This window comes from Haliotis rubra, unplaced genomic scaffold, assembly GCF_003918875.1.
Source record: "Haliotis rubra isolate DU_JTF1 unplaced genomic scaffold, ASM391887v1 Scf147, whole genome shotgun sequence".
Lineage (NCBI taxonomy): Eukaryota > Metazoa > Mollusca > Gastropoda > Lepetellida > Haliotidae > Haliotis > Haliotis rubra.
In genome coordinates, this window is record NW_025765414.1 from 356,594 (window position 1) to 384,436 (window position 27,843).

Consider the following 27,843-nt stretch of genomic DNA (forward strand, 5'->3'; position numbering starts at 1 on the left):
ATGAATTGGTTTTTTTAATAATGAGTAATTTCATTTTGAAAAAGTAGTAAAATTTCCTTTTTTTACAGCCATACCCCCTTCATACCCTGTTAACCCGGACGATACTGTTGCCATGAAAATCAATAGATATAATCAACTGCTAAGATTAACCGATCGAACAAAGGGTTCGACACAACCAAAGAATTAACACATAAGCATTCGACTCAACAGTGTTAAACTGTTGTGTTGTTCATACTTACTGTTGCCTTGGAATATGTTTTCTTAGGGAAATGAAACTAGATTTTCAGGACACGAAGAACACAAAAACTGTTCTGAATGCACATAAAGATTTGTTCAGTCAGCAGGTGAAGCTGTGGAAGGTTGATTATATATAGGGGTATGTGCTTGATTGGCCAAGCAATCACCGTCAACAGTGAAACACCTGAATCCGAAGTGTATCTGAGATTACGGCAGTGCGGGAATTAGGTCACCGGAAAAGTGTGACTAACATGTATGCGTGAGATAACCCGGGTTGAAAACAAGCTTTAACAATGGCAATCTAAAGGTATAATAGATTAGATAAACACATCAGACGTATAAAATTGCATTTACTCGTTAAAAGACAAAAAAACAAAATATTATGAGAAAATGACCATTTGAGTTGTTTGATAGTTAGTGTCCTTGTTTAGCGAAGCATTCAATAAACCGGCTGCATGTGTATACTACATATCGTTTATCTATTCGCCTCTTACAGTCAGCACAGATTTAAAGGACAACAACATTCACTGAGTCACCTCTTACAGCCAGCATAGGTTTCTGGGGACAACAACATTCACTGAGTCACCTCTTACAGCCAGCACAGGTTTCTGGGGACAACAACATTCACTGAGTCACCTCTTACAGCCAGCATAGGTTTCTGGGGACAACAACATTCACTGAGACACCTCTTACAGCCAGCATAGGTTTCTGGGACAACAACATTCACTGAGACACCTCTTACAGCCAGCATAGGTTTCTGGGACAACAACATTCACTGAGTCACCTCTTACAGCCAGCATAGGTTTCTGGGACAACAACATTCACTGAGTCACCTCTTACAGCCAGCATAGGTTTCTGTTGACAACATCATTCACTGAGACACCTCTTACAGCAAGCACAGGTTTCTGGAAACACAACATTCACTGAGTCACCTCTTACAGCCAGCATAGGTTTCTGGGACAGCAACATTCACTGAGACACCTCTTACAGCCAGCATAGGTTTCTGGGAACACAACATTCACTGAGACACCTCTTACAGCCAGCATAGGTTTCTGGGACAACAACATTCACTGAGACACCTCTTACAGCCAGCATAGGTTTCTGGGGACAACAACATTCACTGAGACACCTCTTACAGCCAGCACAGATTTCTGTTGACAACAAGACACACTGAGACACCTCTTACAGCCAGCATAAGTTTCTGGGGACAACAACATTCACTGAGACACCTCTTACAGCCAGCACAGGTTTCTGGGACAACAACATTCACTGAGACACCTCTTACAGCCAGCATAGGTTTCTGTAGACAACAACATTCACTGAGACACCTCTTACAGCCAGCATAGGTTTCTGGGGACAAAAACATTCACTGAGTCACCTCTTACAGCCAGCATAGGTTTCTGGGGACAACAACATTCACTGAGTCACTTCTTACAGCCAGCATAGGTTTCTGGGAACATAACATTCACTGAGTCACCTCTTACAGCCAGCATAGGTTTCTGGGGACAACAACATTCACTGAGTCACCTCTTACAGCCAGCATAGGTTTCTGGGGACAACAACATTCACTGAGTCACCTCTTACAGCCAGCATAGGTTTCTGGGGACAACAACATTCACTGAGTCACCCTGAGTCACAGCCAGCATAGGTTTCTGGGACAACAACATTCACTGAGTCACCTGCTTACAGCCAGCATAGGTTTCTGGGGACAACAACATTCACTGAGTCACCTCTTACAGCCAGCATAGGTTTCTGGGACAACAACATTCACTGAGTCACCTCTTACAGCCAGCATAGGTTTCTCTGGACAACAACATTCACTGAGACACCTCTTACAGCCAGCATAGGTTTCTGGGGACAACAACATTCACTGAGTCACCTCTTACAGCCAGCATAGGTTTCTGGGGACAACAACATTCACTGAGTCACCTCTTACAGCCAGCATAGGTTTCTGGGGACAACAACATTCACTGAGACACCTCTTACAGCCAGCATAGGTTTCTGGGGACAACAACATTCACTGAGACACCTCTTACAGCCAGCATAGGTTTCTGGGGACAACAACATTCACTGAGTCACCTCTTACAGCCAGCATAGGTTTCTGGGGACAACAACATTCACTGAGTCACCTCTTACAGCCAGCATAGGTTTCTGGGGACAACAACATTCACTGAGTCACCTCTTACAGCCAGCATAGGTTTCTGGGGACAACAACATTCACTGAGTCACCTCTTACAGCCAGCATAGGTTTCTGGGGACAACAACATTCACTGAGTCACCTCTTACAGCCAGCATAGGTTTCTGGGGACAACAACATTCACTGAGTCACCTCTTACAGCCAGCATAGGTTTCTGGGACAACAACATTCACTGAGTCACCTCTTACAGCCAGCATTGGTTTCTGGGGACAACAACATTCACTGAGACACCTCTTACAGCCAGCATAGGTTTCTGGGACAACAACATTCACTGAGACACCTCTTACAGCCAGCATAGGTTTCTGGGAACAACAACATTCACTGAGTCACCTCTTACAGCCAGCATAGGTTTCTGGGGACAACAACATTCACTGAGTCACCTCTTACAGCCAGCATAGGTTTCTGGGGACAACAACATTCACTGAGTCACCTCTTACAGCCAGCATAGGTTTCTGGGACAACAACATTCACTGAGACACCTCTTACAGCCAGCATAGGTTTCTGGGGACAACAACATTCACTGAGACACCTCTTACAGCCAGCATAGGTTTCTGGGAACACAACATTCACTGAGTCACCTCTTACAGCCAGCATAGGTTTCTGGGGACAACAACATTCACTGAGACACCTCTTACAGCCAGCATAGGTTTCTGGGACAACAACATTCACTGAGTCACCTCTTACAGCCAGCATAGGTTTCTGGGACAACAACATTCACTGAGTCACCTCTTACAGCCAGCATAGGTTTCTGGGGACAACAACATTCACTGAGTCACCTCTTACAGCCAGCATAGGTTTCTGGGGACAACAACATTCACTGAGTCACCTCTTACAGCCAGCATAGGTTTCTGGGGACAACAACATTCACTGAGTCACCTCTTACAGCCAGCATAGGTTTCTGGGGACAACAACATTCACTGAGACACCTCTTACAGCCAGCATAGGTTTCTGGGACAACAACATTCACTGAGTCACCTCTTACAGCCAGCATAGGTTTCTGGGACAACAACATTCACTGAGTCACCTCTTACAGCCAGCATAGGTTTCTGGGGACAACATCATTCACTGAGTCACCTCTTACAGCCAGCATAGGTTTCTGGGGACAACAACACACACTGAGTCACCTCTTACAGCCAGCACAGGTTTCTGGGGACAACATCATTCACTGAGACACCTCTTACAGCCAGCATAGGTTTCTGGGGACAACAACATTCACGGAGACACCTCTTACAGCCAGCATAGGTTTCTGGGACAACAACATTCACTGAGACACCTCTTACAGCCAGCATAGGTTTCTGGGACAACAACATTCACTGAGTCACCTCTTACAGCCAGCATAGGTTTCTGTTGACAACATCATTCACTGAGTCACCTCTTACAGCCAGCATAGGTTTCTGGGACAGCAACATTCACTGAGACACCTCTTACAGCCAGCATAGGTTTCTGGGAACACAACATTCACTGAGACACCTCTTACAGCCAGCATAGGTTTCTGTTGACAACAACATTCACTGAGACACCTCTTACAGCCAGCATAGGTTTCTGGGGACAACAACATTCACTGAGACACCTCTTACAGCCAGCATAGGTTTCTGTTGACAACAACATTCACTGAGACACCTCTTACAGCCAGCATAGGTTTCTGGGGACAACAACATTCACTGAGACACCTCTTACAGCCAGCATAGGGTTTCTGGGACAACAACATTCACTGAGTCACCTCTTACAGCCAGCATAGGTTTCTGGGACAACAACATTCACTGAGACACCTCTTACAGGGGACAAAACATTCACTGAGTCACCTCAGCCAGCATAGGTTTCTGGGACAACAACATTCACTGAGTCACCTCTTACAGCCAGCATAGGTTTCTGGGACAACAACATTCACTGAGTCACCTCTTACAGCCAGCATAGGTTTCTGGGGACAACAACATTCACTGGAGACACCTCTTACAGCCAGCATAGGTTTCTGGGGACAACAACACACACTGAGTCACCTCTTACAGCCAGCATAGGTTTCTGTTGACAACAACATTCACTGAGTCACCTCTTACAGCCAGCATTGGTTTCTGGGGACAACAACATTCACTGAGACACCTCTTACAGCCAGCATAGGTTTCTGGGACAACAACATTCACTGAGACACCTCTTACAGCCAGCATAGGTTTCTGGGAACACAACATTCACTGAGTCACCTCTTACAGCCAGCATGGGTTTCTGGGACAACAACATTCACTGAGACACCTCTTACAGCCAGCATAGGTTTCTGGGAACAACAACATTCACACTGTCACCTCTTACAGCCAGCATAGGTTTCTGGGGACAACAACATTCACTGAGTCACCTCTTACAGCCAGCATAGGTTTCTGGGGACAACAACATTCACTGAGTCACCTCTTACAGCCAGCATAGGTTTCTGGGGACAACAACATTCACACTGAGTCACCTCTTACAGCCAGCATAGGTTTCTGTTGACAACAACATTCACTGAGTCACCTCTTACAGCCAGCATAGGTTTCTGGGGACAACAACATTCACTGAGACACCTCTTACAGCCAGCATGGGGTTTCTGGGACAACAACATTCACTGAGTCACCTCTTACAGCCAGCATAGGTTTCTGGGAACACAACATTCACTGAGTCACCTCTTACAGCCAGCATAGGTTTCTGGGGACAACATCATTCACTGAGTCACCTCTTACAGCCAGCATAGGTTTCTGGGGACAACAACATTCACTGAGTCACCTCTTACAGCCAGCATAGGTTTCTGGGGACAACATCATTCACTGAGACACCTCTTACAGCCAGCATAGGTTTCTGGGGACAACAACATTCACGGAGACACCTCTTACAGCCAGCATAGGTTTCTGGGACAACAACATTCACTGAGTCACCTCTTACAGCCAGCATAGGTTTCTGGGGACAACAACATTCACTGAGTCACCTCTTACAGCCAGCATAGGTTTCTGTTGACAACAACATTCACTGAGACACCTCTTACAGCCAGCATAGGTTTCTGGGACAGCAACATTCACTGAGACACCTCTTACAGCCAGCATAGGTTTCTGGGGACACAACATTCACTGAGACACCTCTTACAGCCAGCATAGGTTTCTGTTGACAACAACATTCACTGAGACACCTCTTACAGCCAGCATAGGTTTCTGGGGACAACAACATTCACTGAGACACCTCTTACAGCCAGCATAGGTTTCTGTTGACAACAACATTCACTGAGACACCTCTTACAGCCAGCATAAGTTTCTGGGGACAACAACATTCACTGAGACACCTCTTACAGCCAGCACAGGTTTCTGGGACAACAACATTCACTGAGTCACCTCTTACAGCCAGCATAGGTTTCTGTAGACAACAACATTCACTGAGACACCTCTTACAGCCAGCATAGGTTTCTGGGGACAACAACATTCACTGAGTCACCTCTTACAGCCAGCATAGGTTTCTGGGGACAACAACATTCACTGAGTCACCTCTTACAGCCAGCATAGGTTTCTGGGACAACAACATTCACTGAGTCACCTCTTACAGCCAGCATAGGTTTCTGGGACAACAACATTCACTGAGACACCTCTTACAGCCAGCATAGGTTTCTGGGGACAACAACATTCACTGAGTCACCTCTTACAGCCAGCATAGGTTTCTGGGGACAACATCATTCACTGAGTCACCCCTTACAGCCAGCATAGGTTTCTAGGGACAACAACATTCACTGAGTCACCCTTACAGCCAGCATAGGTTTCTGGGGACAACAACATTCACTGAGTCACCTCTTACAGCCAGCATAGGTTTCTGGGGACAACATCATTCACTGAGACACCTCTTACAGCCAGCATAGGTTTCTGTTGACAACAACATTCACTGAGACACCTCTTACAGCCAGCATTGGTTTCTGGGGACAACAACACACACTGAGTCACCTCTTACAGCCAGCATAGGTTTCTGTTGACAACAACATTCACTGAGACACCTCTTACAGCCAGCATAGGTTTCTGGGACAACAACATTCACTGAGACACCTCTTACAGCCAGCATAGGTTTCTGGGACAACAACATTCACTGAGTCACCTCTTACAGCCAGCATAGGTTTCTGGGACAACAACATTCACTGAGACACCTCTTACAGCCAGCATAGGTTTCTGGGAACACAACATTCACTGAGTCACCTCACTTCTGGGGACAACAACATTCACTGAGTCACCTCTTACAGCCAGCATAGGTTTCTGGGGACAACAACATTCACTGAGTCACCTCTTACAGCCAGCATAGGTTTCTGGGGACAACAACATTCACTGAGTCACCTCTTACAGCCAGCATAGGTTTCTGTTGACAACAACATTCACTGAGTCACCTCTTACAGCCAGCATAGGTTTCTGGGGACAACAACATTCACTGAGACACCTCTTACAGCCAGCATAGGTTTCTGGGGACAACAACATTCACTGAGACACCTCTTACAGCCAGCATAGGTTTCTGGGAACACAACATTCACTGAGTCACCTCTTACAGCCAGCATAGGTTTCTGGGGACAACATCATTCACTGAGTCACCCCTTACAGCCAGCATAGGTTTCTGGGGACAACAACATTCACTGAGTCACCTCTTACAGCCAGCATAGGTTTCTGGGGACAACAACATTCACTGAGACACCTCTTACAGCCAGCATAGGTTTCTGGGGACAACAACACACACTGAGTCACCTCTTACAGCCAGCATAGGTTTCTGTTGACAACAACATTCACTGAGTCACCTCTTACAGCCAGCATTGGTTTCTGGGGACAACAACATTCACTGAGACACCTCTTACAGCCAGCACAGGTTTCTGGGACAACAACATTCACTGAGACACCTCTTACAGCCAGCATAGGTTTCTGGGAACACAACATTCACTGAGTCACCTCTTACAGCCAGCACAGGTTTCTGGGACAACAACATTCACTGAGACACCTCTTACAGCCAGCATAGGTTTCTGGGAACACAACATTCACTGAGTCACCTCTTACAGCCAGCATAGGTTTCTGGGGACAACATCATTCACTGAGTCACCTCTTACAGCCAGCATAGGTTTCTGGGGACAACAACATTCACTGAGTCACCTCTTACAGCCAGCATAGGTTTCTGGGGACAACAACACACACTGAGTCACCTCTTACAGCCAGCATAGGTTTCTGGGACAACAACATTCACTGAGTCACCTCTTACAGCCAGCATTGGTTTCTGGGGACAACAACATTCACTGAGACACCTCTTACAGCCAGCACAGGTTTCTGGGACAACAACATTCACTGAGACACCTCTTACAGCCAGCATAGGTTTCTGTTGACAACAACATTCACTGAGACACCTCTTACAGCCAGCATAGGTTTCTGGGGACAACAACATTCACTGAGTCACCTCTTACAGCCAGCATAGGTTTCTGGGGACAACAACATTCACTGAGTCACCTCTTACAGCCAGCATAGGTTTCTGGGGACAACAACATTCACTGAGTCACCTCTTACAGCCAGCATAGGTTTCTGGGGACAACAACATTCACTGAGTCACCTCTTACAGCCAGCATAGGTTTCTGTTGACAACAACATTCACTGAGTCACCTCTTACAGCCAGCATTGGTTTCTGGGGACAACAACATTCACTGAGACACCTCTCTACAGCCAGCCAGCACAGGTTTCTGGGACAACAACATTCACTGAGACACCTCTCTTACAGCCAGCATAGGTTTCTGGGAACACAACATTCACTGAGTCACCTCTTACAGCCAGCATAGGTTTCTGGGGACAACATCATTCACTGAGTCACCCCTTACAGCCAGCATAGGTTTCTGGGGACAACAACATTCACTGAGTCACCTCTTACAGCCAGCATAGGTTTCTGGGGACAACATCATTCACTGAGTCACCCCTTACAGCCAGCATTGGTTTCTAGGGACAACAACATTCACTGAGTCACCTCTTACAGCCAGCATAGGTTTCTGGGAACACAACATTCACTGAGACACCTCTTACAGCCAGCATAGGTTTCTGGGGACAACAACACACACTGAGACACCTCTTACAGCCAGCATAGGTTTCTGGGACAACAACACACACTGAGTCACCTCTTACAGCCAGCATAGGTTTCTGGGGACACAACATTCACTGAGACACCTCTTACAGCCAGCATAGGTTTCTGGGACAACAACATTCACTGAGACACCTCTTACAGCCAGCATAGGTTTCTGTTGACAACATCATTCACTGAGACACCTCTTACAGCCAGCATAGGTTTCTGGGACAACAACATTCACTGAGTCACCTCTTACAGCCAGCATAGGTTTCTGTTGACAACAACATTCACTGAGTCACCTCTTACAGCCAGCATAGGTTTCTGGGGACAACAACATTCACTGAGACACCTCTTACAGCCAGCATAGGTTTCTGGGACAACAACATTCACTGAGACACCTCTTACAGCCAGCATAGGTTTCTGGAAACACAACATTCACTGAGTCACCTCTTACAGCCAGCATAGGTTTCTGGGACATCAACATTCACTGAGACACCTCTTACAGCCAGCATAGGTTTCTGGGAACACAACATTCACTGAGACACGTCTTACAGCCAGCATAGGTTTCTGTTGACAACAACATTCACTGAGTCACCTCTTACAGCCAGCATAGGTTTCTGGGGACAACAACATTCACTGAGTCACCTCTTACAGCCAGCATAGGTTTATGGGGACAACAACATTCACTGAGTCACTGAGGTTATTGGGATCCACAAAGTCCATTTGAGTCACCTCTGAGTGCCAGCATAGGTTCCTTTGGGATGACGTATTTAGCGAGCATAGGTTGGAATAGTCCTATATGCAGTTAGATAAAATAGTAATTTCTGAGAAGGAAGTATCTGATGTTATAAAATGTTTACAGCTAAACAAAGCTTCAGGGCCGGATAGAATAAGGTCATAAATTATTAAAGAATACCGTTTATTCCATATCCAAGCCCCTGTGTTTACTGTTCAACTTATCATTGCAATATAGTGTGTATCCAAATATGTGGAAAAGTGCATATGTCATGCCTCTGTTTAAGAAAGGTGATCACTCTATTGTTTCCAATTATAGACCTATTTCTCTTATAAGTTGCATAGGAAAACTGTTTGAAAGAGTGGTATACAAACACTTGTATAACTATTTCCTTGTTAACATACATTTATATAAGTACCAATCAGGCTTTCAAGCAGGTCATTCAACTGTCCATCAATTAATTGAACTTTACAATCATATTTGTACATCTCTCGACAACAAAGAAAAATATTGTATGATATTTTGCGATGTATCCAAAGCTTTGATCGTGTGTGGCACAAAGGGCTTGTACTTAAATTGGGGATGTATGGTATTAGAGGCCAGCTTTTGCAATTGATATCGAGTTACATAAGTGATCGCAGTCAACACGTCTTTGTAAACGGAGCTATATCCAAGCCCAGGTACTTAACAGCTGGCGTCCCCCAGGGATCAGTATTGGGACCCATTATGTTCGTGGTCTATGTTAACGATATTGCTGATAAATTAGATTGTGTAACACGATTTTTTGCTGATGATACCTCGCTTGGAAAATCATCGAAAAATACTAAAGAAATCGAAACTTCTCTTAATACCAATTTAGACATATTATATAGCTGGAGCAAAAACTGGCTGGTCTCATATAATCCTGAGAAAACAGAAGCAGTGTTGTTTTCCATGATTGATGAAACTGAAGAATTGAAATTATTTTTTGACGGAAAGCAAATCAATTTGGTAAACAATCATAAACATCTCGGAATAACATTTGAAGCAAAATGCAAATGGTCTTGTCATACTAATCAAATTATCAAGTCGTGCTCCAAAATGATATCATCAATGCGGAAATTGAAATACTTACTAAACAGAAATACAATCAATACTATTTATAAGATATTTATCAGACCACACTTTGAATATGCTTGTGAATTATGGGATGGCTGTACTGTACAACAGAAAGAAAACTTAGAGAAACTTCAGTTAGAAGCTGCCAGAATAGTTACGGGTCTACCTAGATATACTTCACGTCAAATTCTATATTATGAGACAGGCTGGGAAAGGCTGGATGAACGAAGAAAAAGAAGAAAACTTGGTCTATTCTACAAAATTCAAAATGATTTAGCCCCTGTATACTTAAAAGATATTACTCCAGATAGTGTTGGATCAAGATCTAATTATAACCTTAGGAATGCTAACAATATTATTCTACCTTCTGCAAGGTTAAGACTTTCATATGATTCCTTTTTTCCATCAACTGTAAGAATGTGAAATAAAATTTTCTGATACCGAAAGAAATCGACCTTCATTACAAAGTTTCAAGTCGTACTTAAAGTGCGAGCAACCTGTAGCTCCATCATATTACTCGTTTGGAATTAGAAAATTAAATATTATACACACAAAGTTGAGATATATGACTAGTCAGCTAAATTATGATCTGTATCGTTTCAACATGAAAGATTCTGCTTCTTGTTACTGTGGCAATACTTGTGAAAATGTACATCACTTCCTATTAGAATGTAAACTGTACAACATTCAAAGGGAAATATTAATGTTAAATTTAAAAAGTATTGTAAATCGAGACTCTCCAATCACATTGTCATTGATGTTATTTGGAAGTCCTGATATGACAATTCAACAGAATGAATACGTTTTTAAAGGTGTGCAAACTTTTATTCATCAATCAAAACGTTTTGTGTGATCACATGAGTTGTATCCCTTCCTCTACTTAACTTTCCTATCTCTTCTCTCTATTCTTTCCTAATATGTATATAATTGAAAAGGTATGCATGTAAATATTAGGGAGAGGGTATTTTAAGTTGGATTACTTGTCCCCAATCCTTTTCACATTTGTGAATAAAATATGTTTAAATCAGTAGTCCTATTCAAAACCAAATTGCCCACAAGTACATGCCATAAAAATATTTTGCATGATCCTGAAACAATTAATGGCAATAATGTACATACCACCATAAACGGTCCTATTTAAACTTACGCTGTTATCATTATACAAATATCCGTGTTTAGCTGTGAGTTGTAGACTAACACTTAGCCTCTGAATATATATAATTTTGATAGTAACAAACAAGCCCATTTAAATTGAAAAGGAGCCCCAGTCAGATGGGAAATTCAGAACCTGTGGGTATCTAGACTTGCTTCATTTAGGGCTCTAGCATTGGTGTGTGTGTGTGTGTGTGTGTGTGTGTGTGTGTGTGTGTGTGTGTGTGTGTGTGAGTGAGTGTGTGTGTGTGAGTGAGAGTGAGAGAGAGAGAGAGAGAGAGAGAGAGAGAGAGAGAGAGAGAGAGAGAGAGAGAGAGAGTGTGTGTGTGTGTGTGTGTGTGTGTGTGTGTTTTAGGGAAAATAATGTGGTTCTGGGACTGGGAGACAGGCTACTATGATGACTGGCTGCCTGCTGGCTTGTATGTTAGCTCCGAGTGTTTCAAATCAAACCTCTACGGTGTAAGCTTTATACAACCTTTGACACAATACAACGCAGCAATACAACACACCTATACAGCACAGCAATACAACACATGTGTTCGCGGATTAAATTAAAAACAACTCACGCCAAGCTCTCGAGGTCGCTTTCCTGAAGGCAAAATCCACCTCTTGGTGATGATATGTTAGTTTGTAAATGTGGATTGTTTACAACGTCCCACTTCCTTGCTCTCACTTCCTGGCTAACGTTGGGTATTTCGGTTTCAGTAACTGAGGGCAACCACGAGAGACTACGGCTCCAAGGACAAACGCTGGGTATGCGAACCTAACAGCTGTTTGTGCCAGCTTGTATTGAAAGCGGTTTTTGAATGTTTTTATACAGCTGTCGCTCATGAATATTGAAAAGAATCTAGCCACCTGATATTTTTATCCATACATTCACCGTCAAGATTTCGTGGTAAACTAAGAACTGCGTTCTCCTTCTATTCTTTGTCAGTGTGAATCTTATTACGGGGAAAACAAAGGTTTAATTCCAGCGACATGTGTTCAAACGTATGAAATGTTTAGCTGAGAAACGACAGTGCAGTAATCAAAGACGAGTGTGAATTTAGGTATGGTTACGCTAGATGATTTAATCGGTGTTTTGAAAAAAATATAGGTGTAGTTAGGCGTAGATCGAGCTATTGACGAGTAGATCGAGCTATTGACGGGTAGATCGAGCTATTGACAGGTAGATCGAGCTATTGACGGGTAGATTGAGCTATTGACGAGTAGATCGAGCTATTGACGGGTAGATCGAGCTATTGACAGGTAGATCGAGCTATTGACGGGTAGATTGAGCTATTGACGGGTAGATTGAGCTATTGACGAGTAGATCGAGCTATTGAGAAGTAGATCGAGCTATTGACGGGTAGATCGAGCTATTGATTGTTAGAATGAGCTATTGCCGGTTCGATTGAGCTATTGACGTCTAGATCGAGCTATTGACGGGTAGAGCGATTTATTGACGGGTAAAAACGGCTAATGACGAGTAGATCGAGCTATTGACGGGTAGATCGAGCTATTGACACGAGGATGGTGTAACGGGCAGTTCACTATATTGACGGGTAGAAAAAGCTATTGACGGGTAGATGGAGCTATTGACAGGAAGATCGAGCTATTGACGGGTAGATTGAGCTATTGACGAGTAGATCGAGCTATTGAGAAGTAGATCGAGCTATTGACGGGTAGATCGAGCTATTGATTGTTAGAATGAGCTATTGCCGGTTCGATTGAGCTATTGACGTCTAGATCGAGCTATTGACGGGTAGAGCGATTTATTGACGGGTAAAAACGGCTAATGACGAGTAGATCGAGCTATTGACGGGTAGATCGAGCTATTGACACGAGGATGGTGTAACGGGCAGTTCACTATATTGACGGGTAGAAAAAGCTATTGACGGGTAGATGGAGCTATTGACAGGTAAATCGAGCTAATGGCGATTAGATCTATCTATTGACAGACTGATCGAGCAAATGACGTGTAGAATAAGCTATAAAACGGGTTTTGGCGACACCTTTCAGTCTACTAAGGTCTAGAACCATGTTTGATGGTGACTACAAATAAAGAACAAGTGATGATTATTCGTGTTGTTCTGGTTTAGACCATACGTTTGCTTCGTTTCGGTGACTATTTTAGCCTAATAATGTCTGCACCTAAGTTTGATGGTGGTAAAAGTGAGGTGAGGTGAAATTGGGTTTAACGTCGTTCTTGAGAATATCTCGCTCATATGACGACGTGCATGCGTGTGTATGTGTATGTGCGGCTGCTTGTACTAGCCCAGACTTAAGCTGGTTTTATAGTGCTTGCCCACTGAGATACCACGCCGCAGTGAAGCATGAATACCCCACTCTGACACATTATACTGACTCCGAGCCGACCAGTCCTTGTTGTACCCATTAATGCCGAGCGCCAGGCAGGGACCAACAAGTACCATATTTTAACGTCTTTTGGTATGACGCGGTCGGGGATCGAACCCGCGACCTTCCGCTCTCCGGGCGGCCGCTCTAACCACTATACCACGGAGGCGGTCTTTTCGATGGCAATATGTCTGATACGGGTAACACAGTCGGGTTTTGTGAAGGTACGTTTGCCGTGGTTCGACGACTGTTTTCAGCTCAATAACATTTTCATATCGTTTGTTGGTTGGTTGTCGTTTATCACGCCGAAGACCCGGGTTCGAATCCCCACATGGGTACAATGTGTGAAGCCCATTTCTGGTGTCCCCCCGCCGTGATGTTGCTGGAATATTGCTCAAAGCGGCGTAAAACCAAACTCAGTCAGTGGTTGTCGTTTAACGCTGCACTCAGCAATATTCCAGCTATATAGCAACGGTCTGTAAATAATCAACTCTGGACCAGACAATCTAGTGATCACCTATCTATGCAATGGGACACGATGTGTGTCAACCAAGACCACCTGACCACCCGATCCCGTCAGTAATGTTTTGATCAAATCCACTTTTCAAGTGTATAGTTTTTAACTAAAATTCTCAAATATTGTATTAAATATCACAGTTTCTGATTTAAGGAGTAGGACGTCTTTATAACACAACAGGAAAGGTTGTTGTGTATAACTGACGGCGATACGGCTTAAGCCTCAACACAAATAAAACCTAATTGAACAGATCTATTACACGTGCTGCCCTTTCATCTTATTACAAAACAAACATGTCGGTTGATAAAAGATCTGGTTTCAGTATCGCATACTCCATACAATACAATTTACACAGATGAAGTAACAAGGAAACTTTTAACAAATGAAAATAAAAATAAACGAAAGAGCTGATAATCTTTGAATGTCAAATTGTAAAAGATTATTGCCAGTTAAGAGAGACAAGCACACATCATGAGAGGACTTCTCATTTCAAGTACAAATAGAATACTCAGGAAGTGACTTAAGTTTTAGGTCGCTTTTAGCAATATTCCAGCAATATCACGACGGGGGACACCAGAAATGGGCTTCAGACATCGTCAGCTGTGCAGCGCCCTAACAGGAAGAGAGGAATGGCGGGAGGAGAATTTAGTTTTACGCCGCTTTTAGCACCAGCAATATCACGGCGGGGACACCAGAAATGGGCTTCTCACATTGTACCCATGTAGGGAATCGAACCCGGGCCTTCGATGTGACGCGTGACGAGCGAACGCTTTAACCACTAGGCTACCCCACCGCCCCAGGAATGGCGGGAACAAACTACGAGTTTATGGTACTTCCAAGGAGTCATATGAGACTGAACAATTCAACCGTAGACCCATGGCGAGATCTCACAGACGAGCTACAGCATAAATTCTTTATGGTAAGACTTTAATAATACAGCGGACTGTGATAAGTGGGGTTTATCCTTTCAAACACTGATTGTGCTGTTTTGGTGCCAAAGCTGGCACACTTAATTTAGATAAACGTAAAAGTATTTTATATAAAAATTGCTCTTAATTGTATTTATATATATTTTAATTACCAACTTTGTTTCACATAAGTCTCTCATAACTCCAAAAGGAGTGGCTTAAGGCATTTTTGTATATATAGCTTTTAATGCAATGTAATTTATGTATTGAGGTGAGACTAAAATATAACATTTGTCTGTCTGTCTGTCTGTCTGTCTTGCACCCATGTTGGAAATCGAACCCGGGTCTTCGGAGTGACGAGCGAACGCTTTAACCACTAGGCTACCCCACCGCCCCCGGCACACTCAGACGCAATTTGTCAGCATTTCAACCATGCAGTAAACGTGTAGCTCTAAAGCGTCACAATGTAAAGGATGCACTTCAATTCTCTATAGCATCATTGTAACCCAGGGCCTAGAGTTTCGAAACGTTCGTAGCCCTAAGAATTGTTAACTTTGATCGTAGCCAATATGTTAGGAATGGGCTTAAGAAGTCCGTAGGGCTACGAACGTTTCGAAAATCTAGGACCAGAGCCATACAATGACATTAACTTACGATTATCTTAGCGCTAAGAGAGCTTCGAAAATCTGAGCCTAGGGCCTAGATTTTCGAAGCTCTCTTAGTGCTAAGATAGTCGTAAGTGCCATGCATGATGAATGTCGTAGCGCTAAGAACGTTTTGTGGATCTGGGCCCCGTTTCACAAAGCGATCGTAGCGCTACGACTGTCGTAAGTCTATGTTAGGGTGTGGGAGTTACGGTCACCTTATCGCTTTGTGGAACGGGGCCCTGATCCACAAAACATTCTTAGCGCTAGGACTTTCGTATGTCTATTATAAACTATTGAGTTACGACTGGTCGTAACGTTACGAACGCTTTACGGATCGGGACCCTGCTCCGTAGTTTTGGACACGCTCTGGCTTGACCTGTTAACATCTGATAATAACAATTTGGCAGGGCTCTGCTCATCGTGCGTGTGTGTTTAGTCCGTTTGAGTCAAATCTCCCCCCAATGAATTGCCCTCAAACTCAAAAACATATAATCATAAATGACTCAGACCAACACCAAACTAAATAGGAAAAACACACCTCTGCTGAATTTTGTCATACTTTTTGTCTACAAAAGTTGTTTAACAAACCATCATTGTTTTCATTAGCTATATCACGATTTGTGACAAGGGTGTACCGACAGTTAACTAAATATCGACCGATTATCGGTAAATATCGGAGACGTAACTTTGAGCAAAAATGTTACTGGTGACATGTTTTTGCATGGTTTACCAACAAAACAGCGCCCTGATTATAGTTTAGTCTGAAAAGTTACTGTACAATATTATCGACAACACAATTTTCATATCTATAATCGTTAATATTTTTTCATATCGACGATATTTTCGATTATCGATCATTTTTAGCCAGCCCTAATAAACACATCAATTTAGTTATGATATAGGCGCTATTGTACTATGGAGAACGAAAATGAATTCCAATGACTTGAGAAATGGATTTTGGATTTTGTCGCTTTTACCTACATTGGTATGCTCAAAACCGTATGAAATCGCTGAGAATGAGACAGCTCTGTTATGTCAGTGTTCCGTATATATACTGAGGGAAACAAATAAGGGAACACCACTTCATGGCAGTGTTCCTTTATTTATTCTCAGATTTCCTCCAACAGCGCTGTTCAAAGCTGGTGATGAAAAGTGGAAACTGTTGAGGAACGTTTGAATTTTCCTGTGTTCCATTATTTGTTTCTCTCAGTATATATAGGCCGGATTAGTGTCATGCGGAAATATGTGTATCACCTGATTTTCGGAACTTTGAATCGGAAACATTTCATTCTGAACAACAGGGGCTATTGTCGGTATTATCTATTTTTATAACTCGGTTTCAGAATACAGTTTACGACAATATATATATATATATATATATGTATGTTGCTTTATCAGTGAGTGAATATTGTTTTACGCCGCTTTTAGCAATATTATAGCAATATCACGACGAGGGACACCAGAAATAGGATTCACACATTGCTACCATATGGGGAATCGAACCCGGGTCTTCTGCGTGACGAGTGAACGCTTTAGTCACTAGGCTACCCCAACGCCCCCGGCTTTATCAAGGCGTACTAAAAATATACTGACGTATAAAAGAAAGTACACATCTGGTGTTTTGGGGATTATTTTCCAGTGTTTTCATTGTGACTTACAAGTCACAAAACATTGGGTACGTGTTGCCTGAAGCCACACATATGCCTCCAGATGCGACGTTCCCTGCATCTCGGTCAGTCTCGGTCATCCATCGAGAAAAATCCTCTGGGCGTCACGGAGAAAATAATGGGAATGGATTTGACTAAATGTAAAATAGACCGGTGGTTGATATTATGAGAATCTGTCGGGGCATGATGAATCCCCGTGCAGTTACCAGTTTCAATCGTCTCGGGCAACATTTGCACTTGCTGTACAACAAAGATGAGTGAGTGAGTGAGTGAAGTTTTATACCGCTTTTAGCAATATTCCACCAATATCACAGTAGGGGACACCAGAAATGGGCTTCACACATTGTACCCGTGTGGGGAATCGAACCCAGGTCTTCGGCGTGACGAGCGAACGCTTTGCCCACTAGGCTACCCCGCCGCCCCGATGATATAAATGAATGATGTGAGTGAGTCATTTTTAATGCAGCAGTCACAAAGTAATTTCACGGCGGCTTCTAAATACTTTGTACCCCAAGTGTGGACCAGCTAAACTAGTGACAGAAAACAAGAAAGGTCACGTCACCATGCAATAAATAGCTCCTCTGACCCACAATCGACTTAACATACGCTCCCCGAGAAATAGCTAATGCTTTATTTCCTATCTCGCGAAATTAGCTTCTTCCTTGTTGGCGCTAGAAGTTGGGTAATCCCGTGCGCCCCCTCCGCAATACAAAAGTAATTTGGCCCAGAGGGAACATTGCCTTATCGCCTTCAATTACGACCGTGAAACATGGGCATGTTCTCAGTTCACCAACATCCCAATTCGCCTACAGTCTTAAAGCAACATTTCATGGTCTGTTGACTGTTGATTACGCAATGATAAACTAGTGGCACCCCCGTGATCTAAAAGTGGACTCTTCTTGTTGAAGTAGTTGAAGGAGAAAAGGACAGTTTTTTAAAGAATTTATTTCTGTTATTTGTATGTTATTTATTTATTCTGTTATTTGTCATTTTTCGACCACAACGATATTCACATCATATCACATTAGTGTTGAGGACGTTTACTTCAACTACATATGCTTATAACAACTGAGTATTTTACAGTGAGAAATTAACAACTGATCATTTTATTCAGACTGACTGAGTTTGGTTTTACGCCGCTTTTAGCAAATTAACATCTCATCACTGTTTCGATTCAGAAGTTTATTCACGCGAATCACATGTATGATATGACAGAGTGTCATGCCTACAAGACATTGTTCGGGGTAAAGATGAGCTCATCAAATGTTACGGTATATGGGGAATGTGGCAAATACCCGCTCATCATATACTCATGCCAATAATGGTTGTCACCCCTTCAATTTTTTAATTGGACAGGGGTGGGGTGGGGGTTTTGACAACCATTATTGGCATGAGTATATCTTCACAAATCAGGGCGATTAAATATTGGATAAGGTTATTAAGTATGCCATCCTACCTTTTACCGTTTAACGCAAAACACTATGATATGATGTTATGATATGACAAAGAAGGTAAAAAGAATTGGATAACAGATGTTAAACAACCTACTTTTTTCAACTGGATTTAATCATTTATGGTATGAACAAGAAGTTGAATGTTCATCACTGAATCTAATTACAATCACGCAAAGATTAAAAGGTATTTACCAGCAAAAGTGTTTGGAAACAATTTCAGTAACTACACAATGTAATTATTACTCAATCTGTAAAACACACATTTATACTGAACGCTATTTATCATGTGTTAATGTTAAGAAATATAGAATAGCTTTAGCTCGTTCCGTTGGTCATCTTATGATTCATTGAAAAGGTAGGTTTATGAATATCAACAGAGAAGATAGAATATGTAGATGTTTTAATAATACTGTTATAAATGACGAATATCATTTCCTTCTACTATGCCCCGCATATACTCATGCCAATAATGGTTGTCACCCCTTCAATTTTTTTGATATAGGGGTTGGAGGGGTGGGGTGGGGGTGTGAGGTGTGGTGGGGTTGGGGTGGGGAGGGGGTGGCAACCATTATTGGCATGAGTATATAATACTATACGTAAAAAATATATTAAAGAACTCTATTTTCTTGTCCATCCTTCAAATGATAAATTTTCGTCTCCATTGAATTGTTCAAATGAATTTGTAATTCAAAATGTTGCTGTTTTCATTTATCAAGCCATGTTGATTAGAAAATTGTATATATGAAATGTACTATAGGCCTGTGGCCTCCTCAGTACTGAAATAAGATTGACTGATTGACATAAAGTGAGTGAGTGAGTTTTTTGCAATATTCCAGCAATATCACGGCGGGGGACACCAGAAATGGGCTTCACACAAATGTACCCATGTGGGGAATCGAACCCAGGTCTTCGGCGTGACGAGCGAACGAACGTTTTAACCACTGGGCCCTGCGACGCAAGAGCCAGGTAGAACGTGTACATTAGTGACGTATATGTAATCCATATTTGATAAACGGTTATAGTTTTACAGGTACAGGTTTGTAAGACAATAATGACAGATATTGTTGAACATTAGGGTATTGACAACAAATATTTACGTTTAATACCATCCCATTCTCGTCACTCTCACCCATGAAGATCCGGGTTAGAAAAAATGATCTTCAGCAACCCATGCTTGTCGAGAAAGGCGACTAACGGGATCAGGCTCGCTGACTTGGTTGACACATGTCATCGTATCCCAATAGCGTAAATCAATGCTCATGCTGTTGATCACTGGATTGTCTGGTCCAGACTCGATTATTTACAGACCGCCGCCATATAGCTGGAATATTGCTGAGTGCGGCGTTAAACAACAAATAAACGTGGGTTTTTAGAAGGGAGTAAAACGATAACAGGAGACGAGAATACCATATCAGCAGACGAGGAAAAGATATTGCGTTTACCCTCCCGGTCTCAATCAGGCTTTCTTTCGGCTGTAATTAAAGACGATCACATGACGTTCCCTCGCGGCCTCCATACACAAAAGACATTCTAATGCTATTCCAAATCCCGTACGAAGAAAGTGCGAAACTCAATGAACAGTTCAATGAACATAAAAACACCGTTTTGCCACGTGAGGCAGGCACAGCGGATTGAAAAAAACCACACACAAGACAACCCCCCTAACCAACCCATCCACATACATACATCTCCCCCAAAAAACCAACAAACAAAACAAAAACCAACACACACCCCCAAAAAAAATCCCCCAAAAAACCAACAACAAAAACAACAACAAAACAACAACAACAAAAACAAACAAAAATCAAGCAATATATCAAACACGGATTTAAGTTTACATATGTGATATAGTATCGTTAGGTCAATATACTCGTCATATTTAAATGGTAAAAACTGCCGTGCCGAAGTAAGAGTACACTTGGATACTGGATTTCGCCAAAATATTACACTCATTGTCAAAACGTTACTAGGCTAAAAACAGTCATTGAATAATGTAAGGTCTATAAAATAGTATGACCAGAAATTATTGATAATTTTAGGAATATGTTTAATTGGATTTCTAGTATAAACAACGTTGATCAGCTATCAAGTGCTTGGTTTCATTCAAGAGAGACAACTCCGTTAATCCTTTTTCATTAGTTTGTGAAGAGTTATCCCCCTTTGTTTACTTGCTAGCAGACGACATTTTCAGTGGTCCTCAGTATGGATGATTTAGAGAAGAGGAAGTTGATTTTAGAGTATTATAACAAGGACATCAGATTAGCTAAAGTGATTTCAAGTAGAACAGGCATCCCTTTGTCCACTGTTTATCGTGTTTTAAAAAATATTGCAAACGGATATGGCATTGAGCACCAGGGAGGCGCAGGTAGGCCCAGAAAATTGACTGTCGGTGACAGGAGGCAGCTTGGTATTCTTGTTTCTAAGAATTCGAGGAATTCCATCACCGATCATGAAACCTGAACAAAAGGAGCGAAGGTTGAACTGGTGCTTACAGCATAGAAATTTTAACTGGGACAATGTGATTTTCGCAGATGAAAGTTCTGTGTGGCTGTTTCCTAATACACTGAAATTCTGGACCAAACAAATTGAAAAACCTTTGTATCAGCGCCCAAAGTACAGTCCGAAATTTAACGTGTGGGGTGGCATATATGTATTAGGGACAACGCCCCTCTGTGTATTTGAAGGGAATATGAACAGTGAGCGGTACACAGATATTCTCGAGGGACATTTACTTCCATCTGCTCACGTGTTCTATGAAATGTTTGGATTTTCCAGCAGGACAACGACCCAAAACATCGTTCAAAGCATTCACAGGCCTGGTTTCGGACCCAAAATATGACATTATTAGATTGGCCAAGCTATAGCCCTGACCTAAATCCAATAGAAAATGTTTGGGGACTTATGAAGGAAAGTGTCAATAAGAAAAATCAGACAAATATTGCTGAAATGAAAGAAGAGGTGGTCCGATATTGGGACAGCATGGACCACGACTTTCTAACTTCTTTGATCAGTAGTATGCCCCGCCGCATTGAAGCCTGCATTGCTGCCCATGGTGACTTGACAAGATACTAACTGTTCACCTGTCTTTGAATCTGGAGTTATGTTCTGCTAATATTCACATTAATACGTGAGTAATGAGTGAAAAAAAAAATTACAATCTTTAAATTCTGAATAATTTCTGGTTGTACTGTACAACTATAATAACCAGATCAACTGAATCACCATGGAATTACCATTTCTTCTTTGTCTTGTTTCAAGCAACCATTAAACATGGTGTACACTTTACAGTTTACTGCCTACAAGTCACATTAAGAACCATTGTATTGGAAAGAGCCATTTTTTAATCCAAATTCCAGTCATAAATTCCCTTCTGTGTAGAGAAATATTGCAACAGCCTATTTTCATTTCACAAGTTTTGAGGTACAGTCTTTTGTCTTGAACCAAAGTTGACTGATCAGGCTTTGGTCTCATAGTTTCAAAAAGATACATGTCATAACACTACAACAAAAACTGTACGCCAAAGACAGACAAACAAAGTAATATGTTTAATTTTTACAAAAAGCACACACACACACACACACACACACACACACACACACACACTCTCACTCTCTCTCTCACACACACTCTCTCTCTCTCTCTCTCTCTCTCTCTCTCTCTCTCATCACACACACACACACACACACACACACACACACACACTCACACACACACACACACACACACACACTCTCTCTCTCTCTCACACACACACACACAAAAAGACCTGGATCATGACTATTTTCGGAATACATGTATTTAAAAAATTTGTGTGTCTTCACACACTTGTCAAAACGTGTACATAAGGAGTTTAAATAAGCACGAATATCTTGACTTTATTTCACACACACACACACACACACACTCTCACACACACTCACACACACACACACACACACACTCAGGCGCAGACATACACAAACACGCACACAAGCACAATGTAACTGCTACCACGTTTCAAATGTTGTACAAAAAAACAACAAATTTATTGATTTCAAGATAAGAAGTTAAGATATCGAGCAACAGTTGTGTATAATGCAAAAGAAAATTTAGTTTTTAAAAGAATTACTAGTAAATCAAATTTAAAATATAATATAATAAGGTTGAATTATTAGCTGAGTGCTGACTAAGTACCAATGTGTGTAGTTTTATCTAGTATCGCTAACTTAAGATATTTTCAGTTGAAAAATAAACATTTGACACAATCAACTGAGATTGATAGAGCAGTTTGCCTTTAGTTTATAAATACAACGTAGCGCATATGTCCATTTGCCGATATCATATAATCGACCAGTTTAACTATGAATACTTTTTTGAACAGTGCCCCGTCAACAACAATATCGACAGCCATATTAACATTAAAATTTATTATCTAAATATAGGTCTTGCCGGACGTGTTGGCTGTCATCGTCATGCATGAAATATACATTGTAGGACGGTAGAGGTGTTGATCAATATGCCTGCTAGCGCTTTGATGCGCAACAGGTTGTCATGATGACGCTTCTTAGTTCCCACAAATGCAGTTAACGCGCTCTCGTATCACCGGGTTGGCTGGTCCATCACATGATTGTCTGGTCTAGACCGGTTTGATTACAGTGTACAGGCATGGTTTAAGCAATATTCCAGCAATATCACGGCGGAACACACTAGAAATGGGCTTCAAATATTGTACCCATGTGGAGAATCGAACCCGGGTTTTCAGCTTTACAAGCAAACGCTTTACCCACTAGGGCACCACCCCCGGATTTGGTTACTGGGTTGGGTTCATAGTCAGAGGAATATAGAAGGAGGTTCTGCCTGGGGTACATGGTCAGGGGAATATAGAAGGAGGTTCTGTCTGGGGTTCATAGTCAGGGGAATATAGAAGGAGGTTCTGTCTGGGGTTCATAGTCCGGGGAATATAGAAGGAGGTTCTGTCTGGGGTTCATAGTCAGGGGAATATAGAAGGAGGTTCTGCCTGGGGTTCATAGTCAGGGGAATATAGAAGGAGGTTCTGTCTGGGGTTCATAGTCCGGGGAATATAGAAGGAGGTTCTGTCTGGGGTTCATAGTCCGGGGAATATAGAAGGAGGTTCTGTTGGGCCTGGGGTTCAGGAGTCAGGGGGGTTATAGAAGGAGGTTCTGCCTGGGGTTCATAGTCAGGGGAATATAGAAGGAGGTTCTGCATGGGGTTCATAGTCAGGGGAATATAGAAGGAGGTTCTGCCTGGGGTTCATAGTCAGGGGAATATAGAAGGAGGTTGTGCATGGGGTTCATAGTCAGGGAATATATAGGAGGAGGTTCTGCCTGGGGTTCATAGTCAGGGAATATAGAAGGAGGTTCATAGTCCAGTGTCTGGGGTTCATAGTCAGGGAATATAGAAGGAGGTTCTGCCTGGGGTTCATAGTCAGGGGAATATAGAAGGAGGTTGTGCATGGGGTTCATAGTCAGGGGATATAGACGGAGGTTCTGTCTGGGGTTCATAGTCCGGGGAATATAGAAGGAGGTTCTGCCTGGGGTTCATAGTCCGGGGATATAGAAGGAGGTTCTGCCTGTCGTTCATAGTCTGAGGGATATAGACGGAGGTTCTGTCTCTCGTTCATAGGCTGAGGGATATAGACGGAGGTTCTGTCTCTCGTTCATAGGCTGAGGGATATAGACGGAGGTTCTGTCTCTCGTTCATAGGCTGAGGGATATAGACGGAGGTTCTGCCTCTCGTTCGTAGGCTGAGGGATATAGACGGGGGTTCTGCCTGTCGTTCATAGGCTGAGGGATATAGACGGAGGTTCTGTCTCTCGTTCATAGGCTGAGGGATATAGACGGAGGTTCTGTCTGTCGTTCATAGGCTGAGGGATATAGACGGAGGTTCTGCCTGTCGTTCATAGGCTGAGGGATATAGACGGGAGGTTCTGCCTGTCGTTCATAGGCTGAGGGATATAGACGGAGGTTCTGTGCCGTTCATAGGCTGAGGGATATAGACGGAGGTTCTGCCTGTCGTTCATAGGCTGAGGGATATAGACGGAGGTTCTGCCTGTCGTTCATAGGCTGAGGGATATAGACGGAGGTTCTGCCTGTCGTTCGTAGGCTGAGGGATATAGACGGAGGTTCTGTCTGTCGTTCATAGGCTGAGGGATATAGACGGAGGTTCTGCCTGTCGTTCATAAGCTGAGGGATATAGACGGAGGTTCTGTCTGTCGTTCATAGGCTGAGGGATATAGACGGAGGTTCTGCCTGTCGTTCATAGGCTGAGGGATATAGACGGAGGTTCTGTGCCGTTCATAGGCTGAGGGATATAGACGGAGGTTCTGTCTGTCGTTCATAGGCTGAGGGATATAGACGGAGGTTCTGCCTGTCGTTCATAGGCTGAGGGATATAGACGGAGGTTCTGTCTGTCGTTCATAGGCTGAGGGATATAGACGGAGGTTCTGCCTGTCGTTCATAGGCTGAGGGATATAGACGGAGGTTCTGGGTGGGGGTTCATGAAACCTTAGTATAGCATTTTGCTCAAAATCCACGTATAAGAGCTGTATAAAACCCATGTACAAAAGCTGTATTTAAATCATTCAAGTTAAAACCATATAGCACAACAAATTCTGGAAAAAGACTGAGGTCATCCTCAGCTACCAAAGCAATGACTACAATCAATAGACTGTAAGAAAGAATCAAAATGACTCATACTCCCACATTACTAGATAATATCAACTGCCTTCCTACATAGAATATTATAGATACTACATATTATCAAGGGATATTATATGGCAGGGCCTAGATTTTCGAAGCTCTCTTAGCGCTAAGATAGTCGTAAGTTAATGTTAATGTATGGCACTTACGACTATCGTAGCGCTAAGAGAGCTTCGAAAATCTAGGCCCTGATCTCACGGGTTGACCACAGTCACTACGAAAGTCAATAAATCTACATTCACAATGTACTACATATATCGACTCACTCTTATCTTACTTTTATTTCCTTACATCCTTATTTCAAACTTCAATCGATAAACCTAAAAATAATAACTAAAATGTTAAGCTGATTTAAGCTACAACCTACATTTTTTAACCAATGGACGCAGTTCACCTTAAACGTGAAAAGGGGGTTCAACTCGACATCAAGATGTGTCGCTTAACGGGGATTTAAAAATATAATATAGTTAATTCAAGCTTTCTCTGTAAGAATTATTTTTCAGTCAACCTGTCATTTATTTTAAAGTTATATCAATACATAAATCTCATAAAATATTCTCAGATTAAAAATGACCTTACCCAAGTATTTTATAATAGATACTGAACAAGTTTCACTTAGACAAAGTTCACAACTCACATAATCTTCTGATAGAAATATACATATCCTGGGATACTGTGATTTGAAAGTTACATTCAACAAATGAAGTTGTACAAAAATGCATTGTTTTCTTCTACATGTATTCCCAAATATGTATGTGGAGAACGTAAAGCATTTTAATTAAACTACACTTTCATTTTGCAAATTTAAAATTACAATGTTAAACAAATACTTGTTAACGCCCTCGAAAGTAGTACTGTAAGTAAATACATGTATTTAAGAACACGCGCGTTGTTCACTGAATTCATTTGCGTAAAGGGCAACGTTCAAACCACAGCATCCGACGATATGAAACTATCAAAACAAGTTACCTGTTGACATTAGGAGATCGCATCACCGTTGGTTTACTGTCCACAGCCTCCATGTCAAGAGGGCGATCGAGATATGTTAAGTGGAAGCCAAAGTGCCTGTCAAACTGGTGGTGTCTCCAGCGCGATGGCCAGTCGATGACTGTCTGCGTATTACCGTAGTTATGTTATAAATAGCGCTAGATACTGTAAATGCACGCGGATCTCGTGTATCGTTTACATGTGTAAATATGCGTTTGTTAATATTCATATATATTTCTATAGATTATTTGGATAGTATATGGATAGAGTTGTTATTATTTCGGGAATATGTTCCCGTGAAGATCCGGGTTAGTATTGGTCTTCAGTAACCCATGCTTGTCGTAAGAGGCGACTAACGGGATCGGGTGGTCAGGCTCGCTGACTTGATTGACACATGCCATCGTATCCCAGTTGCGTAGATCGATGCTCACTGTTGATCACTGGATTGTCTGGTCCAGATTTCATTATTTACAAACCGCCGCCAAATAGCTGGACTATTGCTGAGTGCGGCGTTCAACAACAACAACAACAACAACAACAACAACAACAACAAAAGATTCGGGAATATGTATGACAGGATCCGGATAGTATGGGTTCGAATCTCAGTTACACACAGTTGTAGTCCGTGAAGAACGGCTGCGGTGTGCGTCACATCGTGTGTAACTTAAATAGTTAACTATCCAGCTGAAATAACTTAAATGCAATTAAAAATGCTTCAGATCAGCTTACTTCCTTGTACGGACATTTTGATCATTAAACGGAATGGCTGCTTGAGTTTGCTTCTCTTTCGGTACATTTACACAGACACGTACTGTATCACATGTAGCAACTGATGACTCGCATACTGTCTACCAGAGAAAACACAACAATTGAAAACATATTGTAACTTCGTATTATTTAAACTGTATGGTACGTTATGGATCAGCTGCGAGTGGCAATGTATACACTTCATTAATACCCAGTCCCATGTGGCTGTCTATACTCTAAGTATGGGAATATATACTCTTAGTTCATCCCTATTACGTATGGGAATATATACACTTAGTTCATCCCTATTACGTATGGGAATATATACACTTAGTTCATCCCTATTACGTATTGGAATATATACACTTAGTTCATCCCTATTACGTATGGGGATATAT

At 42.2% G+C, this 27,843-nt stretch overlaps 1 protein-coding gene across 3 annotated transcripts in view; it reads right to left on the reverse strand.

The window, feature by feature from the left end:
- Positions 1-26,811, reverse strand: part of LOC124269736 (signal transducer and activator of transcription 5B-like) — a 103,179-nt gene extending 76,368 nt beyond the window's left edge. For 2 of the 3 annotated variants that reach the window (XM_046704763.1, XM_046704762.1), the window contains exon 1: positions 26,681-26,811. In XM_046704763.1, the coding sequence (XP_046560719.1) occupies positions 26,681-26,733 (53 nt within the window). In that variant the 5' untranslated portion in view covers positions 26,734-26,811. Of the gene's footprint in view, positions 1-12,049; positions 12,200-26,680 lie in introns of those variants that run through there. The other variant, XM_046704765.1, reaches the window with a different exon arrangement.
- Between the last annotated feature and the right edge of the window lie 1,032 nt (positions 26,812-27,843).